Source organism: Microtus pennsylvanicus, chromosome 3 (genome assembly GCF_037038515.1).
Source record: "Microtus pennsylvanicus isolate mMicPen1 chromosome 3, mMicPen1.hap1, whole genome shotgun sequence".
Classification (NCBI taxonomy): domain Eukaryota; kingdom Metazoa; phylum Chordata; class Mammalia; order Rodentia; family Cricetidae; genus Microtus; species Microtus pennsylvanicus.
In genome coordinates, this window is record NC_134581.1 from 95,990,881 (window position 1) to 96,007,317 (window position 16,437).

At 41.7% G+C, this 16,437-nt stretch overlaps 1 protein-coding gene across 1 annotated transcript in view; it reads right to left on the reverse strand.

Annotated features, from left to right (window-relative positions):
* Nucleotides 1-16,437, reverse strand: part of Npsr1 (neuropeptide S receptor 1) — a 182,366-nt gene that overhangs the window by 133,666 nt on the left and 32,263 nt on the right. The window contains exon 2 of the mRNA XM_075967962.1: nt 15,114-15,246. Within this exon, the coding sequence (XP_075824077.1) occupies nt 15,114-15,246 (133 nt within the window). The remainder of the gene's footprint in view (nt 1-15,113; nt 15,247-16,437) is intronic.

Sequence of the window (16,437 nt, forward strand, 5' to 3'; positions counted from 1 at the left end):
CAATGCGCGTTCCTCTCATCAGTCCCCCTCCTTACTGCATTTGAATAAAGCAGACAAGTAATTCTTGAAGATGATAAATGACTAATAAATTTTAATTGGCACTTTAGCTCATAAAATAAAAACAGTCATTAAATGCATCCAGAAAATGGTTAGAATGGCTGTGCTAACACTGCAGGATGTGCCAAAATCGCAGCTGTTTCCCTGAAAGTTCAAGTTTAAGCATCAAGCCAAGATTCCAAGCAGATTCTTTTTGACCTAGGTGGCCTAGAAGGCCATTTGCAAGTTTGAAAGCCAGATGACTGTCTTTCTTTGGTGTAATAAGTATTCTTCCATAAATCATCTCTAAATATGCTACAATGAATGAATATCCACCAAGATTTCATTAGAAGGAGGTTCACTAAATAATTACTGATAGCCTCCAGTTGGGATGAAACAATACGTAGTTGGCAATACAGGAACTGTTCTGTGCAATGGTACACACCTTTAATGGACAGTATAGTGTATAGAGAGTATGCCAAGTGAAGCTGATAGAATCAGAGATCAGAAGGGCACAACATGGTTGTGATAATGTGAAATACATTTGAGTTCTAGTCTAGATTCCTGGAGTATGACTCCCAAAGTTCTTTCAAAGTTTGGAGAGATAAACATCTTTTGGAATATGGATGAATTCAGTGATGGAAGGCAGCCCCAGTTTCAGAAGAAGGATTGCTTCCTCGAAAGACCAAGGCAGGTTTAATGAAGACTAGGACTGTCCATCCCATCCTTCAGAATCAGAAAGAGACCAATAGCTGAGGATTAAGTGATAAGCAATGTCCAGTGATTCAATCAACCATGTCTTTTCAAAACCACATAGAAATAGGTGTTGGGGAGCTTCCTGACACCTGTGTCTATGGGATTCTTGGGGTGGCCTTCTGGGGAAGGCACAGAAGCCCTACTTCTTCCTTTTACACTTTGTATTTTCATCTAGCCATTCATTTGCATCTCTTTAACTTTCCTTTGGAATAATCCAATGACCATATATTTCCCTGTATTCTTTGAACTGCTATTGCAAGATAATGGAATCTAGGAAGTTGGGAGTGTAAATCTTCCCCCAGAATCTCAAGTGAAACACACAGATTTCAACAGGAATCTGAAGATGAGGGGAACAGTCTTCAGCCTGGGATCTGCTCTTCAGGTACTCATGTTTACATTAGGTTAGAGGAGACCCACTGAAGTCTCCTGGAAAGCAACGGCTTGCTTTCATTGGAAATAATTCATCGTGCCTTTTGAAACCACATATACTTTCTGTGCTTACTGCTGTGTAAGAGTAAAGGCAAGTTTTTCCTGCACAATGGCACACCAAGAGCAGCCTCAGCAAAGGGGAAGGAGTGAGCAGACAGACACTTATTGCCTGAATGCCTTAGTTCTTGAAGCAGAAATACAGAACATGAGCTGTGACCAGAGTCACAACAGACTCCCCCACCCCCAACAGACACCTCTGTTTCTTTCTCATTCTTAAAGGGGAAAAAACTTTTCTGGCCAACCAGCTTACATTAAAAGTGAAATAAATAACAGTATCATCTAGTCTTTCCCACAGTTGGAAATGGTAAGTGAAGCTCAAGGAAGAGTCCATAGGTGGGGTTCTAGGTAAAGGGGGGCAGAGATCCCTCTGAATGAACTCCTCTGCTCTTCCTTTTGTCTTCTGTTGACTTAATTTGTGCATGAGGATAGGAATTCTAACAGCTGTCTTAAGCTAATGGCCATTCGTACCATGAACTAACCTTGAGGACTAAGTATGTAAAGATGTCTGGGTCCCTGGTGATAATAAAACACACTATGGGCCCTGGATTACCTAGGTCTGAACTTCTTTATCTGAGAAGAAAATTAAGTCATATAAATTTAAGCCTCCATTATCTACATTTTATGTATGTGCGGCTGAATCTAACTCCAATTGATTTGCCAGCTAAATGAATAAAAGGCAAAATGGAAATGAGGATGTTCTTCACAGAAGCTACTGGGCTGTGAGTAGGAGGCTGTTCTGTAGATGTCGGTAGTGACAGAGCAGTGACGAAAAATGCTAACTGGCCTTACCCCACATGACTGCCTGCACCTATGTCCTCCCTCAGAAGAGCCACTAATAATGCCTCTGAAAATAGGTTCCCAAATAGGCTGTCACTGGTTTTGCCATCTGAATTGATAATGTTAGGGGAAAAGGAGGCTCCCTTCTGAATCCAATAACTAAGTTTATGAAATAAGAAATAACAGGTAGAAAGGTAGACAAATTTACATATTTTTAAAGTTAGATACACATAGAGGGCTGGGGTACATACCTAATTACTTTAAAAGGCAGCAAGGATTTTAAAGACGATCAATGAGCCACTATCAGACTAGATGCAGATATGTCAGGTCACCAGGGAACGGTGCAGCACCTTCTGGGTTGCTCTTGGGATAAGAGTCCATCTCCTTGAAGTAATAAAATTCCCCAGGGAAGGATTTATGCCCATTGGGTTCTTTGTGGAGGATCTGTCCTTAGGTAGGTAAGAGGTATGTAGGAAAGTCTCTCCAGTGTTTTCTGGTTTCAACTGCCTTCATTTCAAACTAATCAATATAACCAGGTTAGGCATTTGAAAGTGGTGTGTCCTGAAGTCATCCAGCATGTGCTATGTAAGAAATTTCCACCTGTCTTCTGTGGCATGGGCACTTCCCCACCCCTCTTTCCAGGGCATATAGTGCATGGTAAATAAGACTGAAACGGAAGCAGGATTCTTCCCAATCCTGAGTCTTGACTATTTAGACAATTTTCCTCTCTGATGGGATGGGTAATTCATAGGCACAGGAGACAATGGAACTCTGGTCAGACGATGGAGACTTGGGAATCTGATGGAGCAAGACAGATGGACATTTGTACTCCAACTATCCACACTCCTTCCACACTTCTCCTCTTATCTACTCCAAGAAAGTTCTTCCATCTAGGAGATGACAAACGAAAACATGGCATGCATGTTTACTGCAGCTATGCAGTAGACATGTCTCCAGTGACACAGATTTCAGTCAATAAGAGCAGGCTTGGGAGGTATTGGTGTATGCAGGAACTTCCTGTGTCCTATCCTCCATGAGCAGTACCCCCTCCTCCTGCCAGGCAACCCTGACATTCCCTGTGCAGGCTGGAAATCCAGCCAGCTGCTCAGCTATAGATATTTTAGCTGAGTCATCGTACTTTCAAATTTTGAGATTTCTATACTTAGCTCTTACATCCCTCTGCCCCTAGTTACTCTTATGTTCTATCTTGCCTAAACCCACTCATTTGTTAAATATGTTGGCACCAGCCTCTCAATTTTGCAACATCCACTTCCATTATTCTACAGTAGTTCATGCACCATGGATTACCCACCCACATCTCCGCATGCTGGGAAGGTGCAGTGTAGAGTGATCGAGAGCTCAGAATGAGAAAAAGGAGCACCCGAGTTTGAATTTCATGTCTCCCACTCAGTGTATGACCTAGGGCAAGCCCTCCTTGCATATTAACTTCCCTCACTATAAACATACGAGAAGAATGGATGAGGAACAGTTGACACCAAATGTGTTTGATAAAACCTTCAGTAATCATATTATTTTATATAGAAATGTAAGTGGAGAAATGTTAAGCCACCAATGCTGATAGTAGTCCCTACAAGAACCATAGACCAACAAAGTCTCTAGTCCCAGGCTTGAGAAATCCCCTTTAAAGTGCATGTCAGGGTAGTCCAAGTAACTCCTCAAAGAATATAAACCACTCATGCAATTCTTGATTGCCTTTCAGAGGTTGAGGGCGGCCTCACTCCTATTGCTGAAAAGACCACACAATTAGAACACAGAACTCAATGATTCCATCTTATTCTGACCTTGAAGTTGATTTCCAGCAGTCTGGCTTCTATGGATCCAGAAAATACTGTGCAAGGTACCAAGGGAGGCAATCAATTAAACAGTCCTACCTACCTATGAACCACAGAAATTTCCAGCTTGGTAAGATAGACATAAAAGTGCAATAAGTGGCACTCACATGTCAGTGGCAATTAAAAGCTATATAATTGATGTTAAGATCCAACCAATAGAAGAGAAACTAGGCCTGGTGCTGGAAAACTAACCATCCTTCTGGGGCTAGTGAGGTCATGGTCTTAGGAAGGAATCTACTACTGCCACTTTGACAGACCAGTGCAATCCCTTACTACATGCTAAACCCCATCCTTCTCTCCACAGGTAAGTGTAACGACCACCTCTTATCAAAGAAGCATTTCTCTATGGCCAATGGAGACCAACGTGGAAAATCATGCTGAACACAATACAAACACTAACAGATTATGAAGAGCCCAGCCTCAGTGATTCATCTACATCACAACTCTGGCATCTACGGTTCAGGGAACATCATGGAACATGGGGCAGAAGGATTGTTAAGTGCCAGAATTCTAGGAAGTCTGTTGGGAATCCTCTCTTAGAAAGAAGACTGGAATAATGACAGTATCAATGGACTTGTTAATGCAGAAGGGGAAAATTTATGAGGTCCCACCCCTAGACTAAGAACTGCAGGTAACTAATGGCTCCTAAGTAAAGCCAAATTAGCCTTTCCAGGGTTGAGTCCCCGCAGTCTGCAAAGCAGAGTGGTCAGCCTTGAACCATATAGACACCACCAATAAAAAATGGAGTCAGTAAGGTTACATATGTCCAGAGAGAGAGAGAGAGAGAGAAAGAGAGAGAGACCCATACATGCATAACAATAATAACTAAAGAAAACAAGGTTATCAACTTGAAAGAGGGGACTGCATAAGAGGGGTTCATAGTAGGGTAGCTGGGAGGGATTGGAGAGAGAAAAGAGAGGGGGAAAGCGATGCAGTATTTCAATTTAAACATTAAAAATGGATTAGGTCAATGGTAGGCCACAGGACTACTATGAAGATTAAAGCAGACACTATGCATAAAGGATGTGAGACAGACAATAGACCCTTAGACCCTTATCTACAATAGGACTTCACAGGTACAACTTCCACGACTCTGTCCTTGCTTGCTCTTGCCATGTCCTGCCACACTGTCTCAGCACCCAGTCCACAGCATTGCTGCATCCCAGCCCTGCCAGTACTCATCTGGAAATCCTGCTCCTTCACACAGCCTTCCTTTTGCTGAGTTCTACTCTTTGGCTGTCCTCACTAAACCCACCTGACGGTTTCATGGGGGCTGCACTTTTTCCTGGCTTTCCACGGCTCCCACTTCACTGTTTAGCCTTGCCCTCCACAGCCCAAGACTGCACAACAAAGTTAGTCACCTACTCAACATGGTTTTATGCTATCAGTAACACCTGGTTATAAGATACTTAACTTCCTCATTTCCTGCGCTTGGATGGTTTTTAACAACCCCCTGATTGGAGTCAGCAGAACACATATGCTCAGAGTACAGGCAAGGTTTGCTTACTTCTTATTACAGGACCTGTCTTTTAGGATCTCCGGTCTCTCAAACTGTATTCCATTATATCTGAGCCATTTGTAATTCTCTGATTCACTTGGCTTTTTCCATTCGTGACGGAATTAGCATATGTAAATCCACCTACAAACTATTATGTTGAAGCCCTACCTCCCAATGCTGGTATACTGAGGATAGCATCTTTACAGAAATAATAAAGGTTAAGCAGTGTGACATGGGTAGGTCCTTCAAAAAAAGCCACAGAAGAGGACAGTGATTCCTTCTTTCTGTATATTCACTCATATTAAGAACAGGTCATGCGAGGACACAAGGAATAGCCATCTGCAAGTCTGGAGGAGAGCCCTGATCAAGACCTGACCTTCGTGTTGGGTTCCCAGCTGCCATGAATCTACAAGTAGCAAACTTACATTATTTAAATCCTTATTTAAACTAGACTATAGTGCTTTTGTTATGGCAGGCCCTACTGTAGTTATTGTCAACTCAATGTGAACCTGTCCTCTCACAAGAAAGCCTTGATTGAGGAATTGCCTAGATTGGCCTGTGGGCATATATTGGGATGAAAGAATTTTGATTATTAATAGAGGCAGGAGAGTCCATCCCACAGTCCCTGGGTAGATGACCCTGGGGCATATAACAAAGTCAGCACAGGAGCAAACACGCTAGCAGAAACATTTCTCATAGTTTCTGCACCAAGGTCATGCTTGAGTTCCTGCCCTGACTTCCCTCGGTGATGGGCTGTTTTACTTAGCAGCAGAGAAGCAATGTCAGTGGTGGCTAGAATGAGAAATGCCTTCCATAAGATCAGGCACTTGAGCTGTTTGTCTCCAGATGCAGGTCTTTTGGGGGAGGTTATGGAACTTTGAGGAGGTGGAGGCTTCCTGCAGGAAGTGTATCACTGGGGGCAAGATTTGAGTCTTTATAAGGTTTCTAATAAGAAACACTCAGTGAAGATTTCTATTGAGGTGAAGAGACACCGTGAGCATGGCAACTCTTATAAGAGAAAACATTTAATTGGAGCTATCTTACAGTTAAGAAGTTTAGTCCACTGTCATCATGGCAGAAAGCATGGCAGCATGCAGTCAGACCTGGTGCTGAAGAAAGAGCTGAGAATCCTAGATCTTAATCCATTGGCAGCAGGAAGAGAGACGTGCTTGTCCTGGCTTGAGCATCTGAAACCTCAAGCCCATCTCCAGTGACACACTTCCTTCAACAAAGTAACACCTACTCCAACAAGGTGGCACTGACAGTGTCACTTCCTGGAGACCAAGCATTCAAATCTATGAGTCTCGGAGGGGTGGGGTCATTTTTATTCAAGCCACCACATTCCAATCTATAGAACCTATAGTTTTATAGCTATATTATAATGTAAAAATGCATTCAGTAAAATCTCAAAACTCCTCATGTTCTCTTACAGTCTCAACTCTGTTTAAAAGTCCAAAGTTCAAATTCTCATTGGAAATTCAAGGCACTTTCTTAACCGCAACCTCCAGTAAAATCAAAATAAAAAGACAGATCACATGTTTCCAACATACAATGGCACAGGTGATGCATTGTCAGTCCGAAAGGGAGCGAGTGGAGCCGAGAGGAAACATTGGACCAAAGCAAGACTGAAAACCAGCTGGGCACACTCCAAACTCTGCAGTTCCATGTCTGATGTCCAAGTTTTCTTCAGATCTCCAACTGTTTTCAGCTTTGTAGACTGCCTAAGTTTGGCTGCCTGAAACTCAAGCTGTAGACCAGGCTGACCTCAAACTCAGAGACTCACTTACCTTTGTCTCCCTAGCTCTGGGATTAAAGGCATGTACCATCAAACCCTGCCCTAGCTTTTCTTAATTCCTTTTCACAAACTGGAAGTTTAGCTGGGTGGGGTCTTGTTCTGGGGCCACCTCTCCCTATATTCCATTTAGGATCAGGCTTTTCTTTAAATATTTTTTATCTCCTTGTGCACTGGATTTAACTCCATTACACTTTTTGGTACTCCATTTATCCTCAAATGTACATTTTTTGTTTGTGTTTCCTTGCTTAGCTTGCTGTTTCTCATTACAGATTTCATAAGCATGTCTGACCACAGAGAGCTAGGATTACAGTCAATACTAGGATGTCTGGAACTCTGTGCCAAAGCTATTAATCCATAACTCTTCAATTTAGCTTCAGACATATTTTTTTGGACAAAGGCAGAAATCAGCCACATTCTTCGCCAGTGTCAAAAGAATAGCCTCTAGACCACATACTATTATTCTTCTCTTCTGAAACCTCTTGAGCCGGGCCCCATCAAATCACCCTAAGCACCACTGTCCTCCATGCTCCTAATATAGCCCATTAATTCATGCTTAAATCATTCAACTGCTTTCCTAATCCTAAATCCCAAAGTCCACATTCCTCCAAACAAAAGCACAGTCTGGTCTATCACAACATTACCCTACTTCTGGAACCAACTCCTGTCTGCGTTAGGGTTTCTGTTATTGTGAAGAGACAACATGACCACAACATTTAATTGGGGCTGGCTTATACATCAGAGTTTTGGTCCATTTTCATCATGGTGGGAAGCATAGTGGCATGCTGTCAGATGCAATGCTAGAGAAAGAGCTGATTGTTCTATATTCAGAGCCACAGGTAAAGAGAGAGTGAGAGTGAGAGAGAGAGAGAGAGAGAGAGAGAGAGAGAGAGAGAGAGAGAGAGAGAGAGAGAGAGAGAGAGAGAGACCTGGCTTAAGCACTTGAAACCCAAAAACCTACCCTAGTGACATGATCCTTCCAACAAAGGTATGCCTGTTCCAACAAGGTGGCACCTCCTAATAGTGCCATCCACCTGGCTACTAAGCATCCAAATCTTTGTGTCTTAGGGAGCCATTCATATTCAAACAACCACCCCCAACTTCCCTCTCATTTTTTTTGCTATAGTTGAGAATGCAAGCTTTCAGCTTCCTGCTTCTACCATTGCACCTGCTACTTACAGCCACGATGGACTCTTATCCCTCTGGAACCAGGATCCCAGATAAGCTCTTTCTCCTGTATGTTGCTCTGCTCATGGTGTTTTCTCAGAGCAACAGAAAAATAACTAATACAGCCCCTTAAATTAAAATATCCTCCTTGATGCCAGGAGGAAATCACCTATAAATGATAGTGCTGCTTTTGCTGGCTTCTTCTTTGCATGAACATCCTAATATCAGGACCTTTAAGTAAGAACAGCTCACCCTGATGAGCTTAAACCAGAAACCTCTGTTTCAGGTCCAGTCTCTTTAAGTTTTGTAAAGAAACCCAATACACAGAGTTCCAACCAGAATCCCTGTGCTCAGTATATATGAGCTGATCTGGGTTTTTCTCTTTAACCTAGATGATGGGGTGATCCTCACCAAGGCTTTCACTATTGTTGGTAGGAATTTTTCCTTTACATTTTTAGTTCTACTGTTAGGGTCACTGAGCACAGAGGGTTTCAGGTTTATTTTTAAACCTTACAATTAAAAACCCAGGAGAGATACTATTGTGGCAAGGTTAATATGGACAATAGATGTTTACATTTTTTCAAATGAAGTCTGTGCAAACCATTGAAAATATTAAATGCCTCCATCTCTGTCCTCCATTCTGCACAACCCAAACCGAACAGCTCACTCCTCACCCTCGTGGCCTGCAGATGCTATCTATGCTTGGTGTGCCAGACTTTTATAACAACACAAGCTATTCAAGCTCTTAATTTTAATTTTATATCTGTGGTTATTAGCAGATTACCCTCAGGCTGAATATGGCCATCATGTGCAGTGTGCACTTTGTGTGATCAGCAGGGTCTTTGAGAAAAATTGGGTCTGAATGCCTTAGGCAGGGTGCTCGCTGCACCCAGCTGGGCCCCCACTGTGCCTGTCTCACAAGTGTTCATCTTCTGTTGCACCCCTAAAGGCATCTGAGATTGAAACCTCTGCTCTGCCTTGGTGTGAAATATTTTGCAAATAAACTGCATCAAGAGTAATTCTGAGTGTGTATGTGATGCATTGTTTCAAGAGGAATACAGTTGCAAATTTGTAAGCCAAATTGTTGGTCAATAGATTAGGCTTAGCCTTAGAAGCCCTCTTAGCTTCCTTTCTGTTCCTCCAAAGCAACTATCAAGACAAAGAGAAGGGTTCAAGAATCTCAGAATGGCACAAGAAGAACTGTGAATATATAAACATTGAACGTAGCTGCAGAGTCTTCTTTCAGTTGGTTTTCTGTGTTTATTATCTTGGTCTGTTGATGCTACTGTCACAAAATGCCTGAGACTGGATAACTTATAAAAGATAGAGACTTATTTCCATACAGCTGAGAAGCTGGGAAGTCAAAGATCAAGGGATAACATCTGGTCACAGCGGTTTTGTTGTATCATTGTGAGTGACAGAGAATGAAAGAGGTAGGGAGGAGAGACAGACAGACACATAGAGGGAGAGAGAGGGGGGGGGGGGAGAGAGAGAGAGAGAGAGAGAGAGAGAGAGAGAGAGAGAGAGAGAGAGAGAGAGAAACACTAGCTTTTTTTTAAATAGAAACTCTACCGCATGATAATATCTTAACCTATTTGTGATGGTGGAGCCATTGTGGCCCAGTCACCTCTGGAAGGTTCCACATTGATGGCATTGGGCATTGATTAACACCATGGATCCATCCCCAAATTCTTCTCAGTTCTCAAAACTGACTATCCTTATCTCATGGGAAATATGTTCATTTCACTCAAAACACCCTCCAAACCTGAGTCTAATCTAAATGGGTAAGACAAGGTGTGTGTCCTCCTGCAGCAGGTCCCCTGTCAGCGGCAAACTTGTGAAGTCACTATAGGTAGCATATTTCCAAAACATAAAAAAGGGGAAGTCATCAGTAGATACTATGATTCCAAAATTAAGAAACAGGGAAAGAGAAACAATAACAAACCCATGTCAATACAACACCCAGCAGGACATATCATGTTACAACTAGAATATCGAGGGTTTAGAGTCTCAGTCTCCGGCAAACCTGCCTCCTCGAGTGCAGAGTTGTACTGCAGACCTTATGTTTGGAATCTGGGGCCAGGCTGGGTTGTATACCAGCAGACCTACATACAGTTCTGGGGTCTTTTGTGAGATATGGCTTCACTGAGAATTAGCCTAGTGGGCACTGCTTTGTTGATAGGGGAGAGTCTTCTGTTTTGTGTTAATTTCATTGGTTAAATTAAGAGACAGCCTTGGCCCTTTAATAGGACATAAAATTAGGTAGGCGGAGTAAACAGAACAGATTGCTGGGAGAAAGAAGCTGAGTCAAGGAGTCGCCATGATTCTCCTACAGGACACAGATGCAGGTTAAGATCTTCCCTGATAAGACACCTTGTGGTGTTGCAGGGATATTAGAAATGGGTTAGATCGATATGTAAGAGCTAGCCAATAAGAGGCTGGAACTAATGAGCCAGGCAGTGTTTAAAAGAATACAGTTTCCATGTAATTATTTCGGGTATAAAGCTAGCCGTGCGGGCAGCTGGGTGGCGGGATACAGCCCCGCCGCTCCTAATTACAACACTTTGTCTCTACCTCAGGGAGATTATCTATTTTTAATCACTTTACTTACTTTCTGTAGCTTGGACCGTGAATGTTCCTACAAAGCCCACATGCTGGTAAAGGTTTGATCCCTCACCTGTGGTCCTCCTTTGAGGTGACAGAATCTTTAGGAGTCAGAGCCTAGTAGAAGGACTGGGTGTCTGCCCTGAAGGGAAGATTGGTATTGTTTCCTCCTATCAGTCTTTTTGTTCTGGCCACTGGGAGTTAACTGTGCAGGTCTTTGTTCACATGCTCCCACCATAATTTTCTGTCTCATCAGAGTCCCAAAGGAAACACAGCCCTGTCACAATGGACTGGAGCCTATGAAATTATAAACCAAAACAAATGTTTGATTTTCTTTTGATAAGATAATTGTCTGCTTTGTCACAGTAATGGAAAGCTAGCCAATACTGATTCACAATCCTTTTCTCTTTCCTTTAAATTTTAACCTTTGGTGTATTACATTGAGATGCATCTTTTATGACTAGACTATAACTGATAATTTTTAAAGTATACATGATGAACTTGTTATTTTGGTTTGATTATTTAGTCTGTATAAAATGCAACTGTTGGTATAGCCTATCTTCTGGTCTAGTAATTCCAATATTTTTAACTCCTTTTTAAACTAACCTTCTTTAGATTAAGTGTATATTACACAGCTTACTATGTAAAAATTTGTCTATTTTTGCACTTATTAAGGACTGCATTTTATAACTCTTTTGGGTTAAAAAATTATTTCTATAGTATGTATTGCTTGCCCTCAAGTCTGAGCTTGCTTTAGTACTGATGGCTACCTTGTAAAAAAGTTTAAAAGTTGTTCTAATTATTATTGGTTATACTATTAAGTATAAACTGACAAGTTTAAATTGTTTGACATAAGACCACATAATATGCTCATAGCTGGAACCATGCACCTCACAATTTAAAATAATTCAGAAGGGCTTCATTTTGGCCATGAGAATTTTAAGCATAAATGTGAATCCATGTGCTTGCTGGTGAGCCCCTTACTGTAACTGGCTCTGGTGTTATTTCCTTAGACAGGAACTCACTTTCTCTCTATAAAAGGCACCCATCGACTTTGAAATCTAAAGCGTATGGTATTGTGGAGAGTAAAAAAGAAGACAAAAGTAAAATACAAAGAAAAGTTAGAACTCTTTGACATATGATAATAGACATTTAGAAATAGAAGAACATGTTTTAAAAAGTAAAGGTAAGACTCAGGGTTGGAACAACATAGAACTGAGAAATTCTCTGGCAGCTGACAGTTGTGAGAGCATAAAGTACACAATTTTAAGGTATTTGCTTTTCAACGATCTCATTATGTTTCTTCAAATGTTCACTTATCATTTAAGCGCAAAAATTCATGTTTCTACAGGTAATCTTAAAGAAAACAAAGGAAAGGTGTGCACTCAGTTAGGGCCTGCATGCACTAAGGTCACATGATCTGATGAAGATGGGATGTCTATGAGAATGGAAGTCGGGGCTCACAGGAAACCTGGAAGGAGCAGGGGAGACAGGCAGCCAGGGACAAAACTTATAGGGGCTCTGCACTAGAGAAACTTTGGGGAGCCTCAGGGACACGGGAGAAGCAAACGTCTCTAAGAGTGGGTTCCTCAATGGTGCCTGCATAGGTCTGTGTCCTCCATCCTCACTCACGTCTTCTCACCTTGGCTGACAATGACATGGAGATCACAGCTCCTGGTCTGTGTGGGCCTTCCAATGGTTTCCACAATATATCACATTAGGACCCTAAACCTCAATCTTTGACTTCTGGAATATTCCGTGTGTTCAAAAATCTTTCTTCACTTGAAATATTTCTGCTGTAACCCTTTAAAAGCTTCAAAATATATATATATAAAAATTCTCATGACACCATGATAAATTAACTCCATGTTAATCAGACTATGAATTAAAATAGGACATGTATCTTCCCTGTTTGGTAATAGATGATAAAATTTCAATTGTTCCTTTGTCATTTGTAAGAAAAAAATAAATTTCAGGTTGCTATCCTTTCTACCTCTAAGTTTTCATACTCTAAGGGAATACACAATTCTTTTAGTGTGTGGGTTACAACATTGCAGTCAGAGAAACACAATGAATGGCAGCTCCATCACCCTCTCTTGGGGTCTGTCACATTTTAGCATTTGCTGGATAACACTGAGAGTGAGCATGTGACTTCTGTTGGCCTGAGAGACTTCAGGAACATTCCTCCATCACACCCTCACCTTCTCAACTAGAGGGCCCTTTAACTGCTCATATATTTTTAATGGCGGTGTTGTTTCTCACAACTCAAGTAGTACAATTCAAGCACCCAGACTTACTGGAAATGGGATAGACAATAAATTCAAAGAGGGGTTTGGGTTGTTGATTTCATTTCTTTTTCTATTTCTATTAAATAAACCATGTAGAGAAGATGGCTTCTTTGATGCACATTTCCGGGTTTCCTGGAAAGAAAGTGGAGGCCCCAGAAACTTGAAGCAAATGGTCACTTTGCATCCCTGGTTAAGAAGCATTGAACAATGGACGGATGGATGGGATGGATGGGATGGATGGTTGTACTCAGCTCCCTTTCCTCATTTTCCACAGACCATAATCTCCTGCCCAAAGGATGGTCCTCTCTCAAATAGGATGCCACTTCTCACATTAATCAACATAATAAAAGTAGTCTTCCACAGGCAAGAGTAGAGGTCTGCCACAAGGTGAGTGGTTTCCATTGAATTAAATACACCCTTCTAGGGGGAGAGAGGGGGATCATATCACTCAGGAAGGAACAATAGGAACAATCTTAAGTGTTCCTGAGAAGGGACTAGAGAGAAGAGACTGTCTGTCCCAGGAAGGTAGAGGCTGGCAGATAGCTGAGTTTGATGCAAGCCTTTTCTAACCATTGAAAACAGAAAGTTAGTGAAGATGTGACTGATAAGGGGGATTAAGTCTTAGCCCTAGTAAGCAACAGAACTTGACAGTTTTAGTCACGTGGATCTGGAGTTAAGGATAGACAAAAAAGGGACTATGGAATTTGTCCCTGAAACTAAGGAAAGCTGCAGAGGCCAGACATATGTCAGGGTGTCCCTGAATGGAGACCTATTTCATGAAGCTGTGACGTTGAAGCCTGGATTGCCTTGGAGACCTTAAGATGTTGGGGACACCAGGGCTGGGGGATAGCTGCTGAGGAAAGCTACTCACGGAAAGTGAAACCAGCCAAAGAGAAAGAAAGATGACAGTATTTTATTTCTCATACTGTGACTCAAACCTAAATTCCCAAGAAACCCGTAGTCATATTGCAGCTGAAGCAGTAAACAGCACCCACTGAGACTTGCTAGCAGTCCCTGTGGAGATTTACCATTGTTCCTGTTAGGACAAACAACACTTCTTTCTTTTACACTTTTCCAATAATCTAACCCCAATAAAACTACTCTGGTATCCCTCTTGCTAGCATACCCCTGGGCTCCACGCCAGGTTGTGCATGGACTCGCTGTGAGCCTCACTTGCCCTTTTCTCTCTGGCCTGTGGATCAATGTTTCTCCTTCACCACTCCTTCTTCTTCCATTTAAACAGGTTCTCTACCGCTGTGCCATCTGCCCGGGACCTTCCTTCCAGAGTGCAATTCCTTCCTTGGTATAGTTCTCCCTTTCCCTTCCAGATGTGCTGTCTTCACCCTTCTTGAGCTGGACGTTCCCAACACCCATATTTGATCTTTCAAATCCTGGCTATCAACGTATTTTCATGCTACTTCCAGAAGAGGTGTTTCACATCACCTGTATTTTGAAAGCAATGTCCATAGACTTTAATCTGCAAAGGTCTAGAAATGTCACATTTTGTCAGTAAATATAGATCACTGTGGTTGGTTTTCTAGGAAGGATGTTTCCTGTGCTCTTAAAATGGGATGAAAAGATCAAATGACCATACTGTACTAGGGAGGCTATTGTGTGTAGGAAGGACGAAACCCTACAGATCTTTGTGGTGACACTGGAAGTGTCATTTTCATGTTGCTAACATAAAAAGTTGTTTCCATAATGGAGTCTCATGGACATGGAAAGGTGCTAACTCATTAGAGAAAATGGTTCCAACATAGCATTTGTATCCCTACAGAAATTACTATCAGACTTACTGACACTACAGGAATTTGGATACAGCATTCTTGTCTCTGGCTGGTACAGTCACTTACCCGTGATGGCCAACTGAGTCACAAAGAAGGTCATTCTGGACTTTCTTTTCCTTCTCCATGTGGAGAACAGCACAACAGAGTTTCCCACAATGGTGAAGACAAACAGGACCCACAGGGTTATCAGCTGTTCAGTCTGGAAGAAACAGAGTAGCTTGTAACAGAGGAAGTAAAGGACCAGGTGCTTCCAGGGAAGGCTGCTACAGGCACCTTGCTTGGGGTCATCAGCTGTTCCGTCTGAAAGAAACAGAGTAGCTTCTAAGAAAGGAGATAAAGGACCAGGTGCTTCTTGGGAAGACTGCTACAGGCATCTTGCTTGGAAGTAGACTGTGTTTTTCTGAACCCTCTTTACTCCTTTCTCCTCCCCAGCCCAGGGAAGCTCAACTCCTTTATATAAGCAGTAGAATAAACTGACCCAAATGAAAATTCTTCTTCTTTGGCCAAGTAATTTTAACTTCATGTGAGAGGTCAGGATGTATAAAAGAATACTACAGCCACAAAGATGGGAGGAAAATGTGTTTGAAGATAATAAGATAGATAAGTAAACCAAACTCTTTGATTTGGTGAACTATTGTGCAGCTATCAAAGGTGAAGTGATGAAGACTTGGTAGTGACATTAAAAATACTTGCAGTATAATATTTAAGTGGAAAAACATGAAAAAATTTTATACTGGGTATGATTACAATTTTGCAAAATTACACACATAGGGAAAGAAGTAAAATACACTAAAATGTTAACAGTGGTTATTTTAGGTAGTATGATTATGGGTTATCTCTCTCTCTCTTTTCTTTGACAAATTTCACAAGATGGTAATATTAAAGTTCTGCTGGATGATGTATAATTAATTAAAAAGAAGAGCAGGGATGCCACTCACTTAAAATGCCAAGTCCCTCAGAAGATATTTTCCATGATCACTTCAAATGAAGCTTTTTATCTGCTTGACATCCATAACAGAGAATAAACAGATGAACTGTGATAGACTAGATGCAAGGTGAGATATAGTGCAAGACTTGTCAGGAAAAAACATGGGCCTACAGTAAGCCAGAGGAAGCCAGAAATCAAAACCAAATCAGTCCAAACAGTCTAGGAGAGATCATTTTAAGAGTGGAGCAGACCAGGACTGCAGCCCAAGAGCTAAAAATCTCAAGTGGCTAAATTCAGTGTGTTATGTAGCTAGGTTCTGGAATTCAGCTGCTTGGCCAAACATAAGTCTGAGATGCTGAAGGCAAGTATTTTTATTGATGTGATTAGCATCCATTGTTCGTCGATTTTAAATGACGGGGATTCTCCTCCACAATATGGGCAAACCTTGTACAGTAAGTGGGA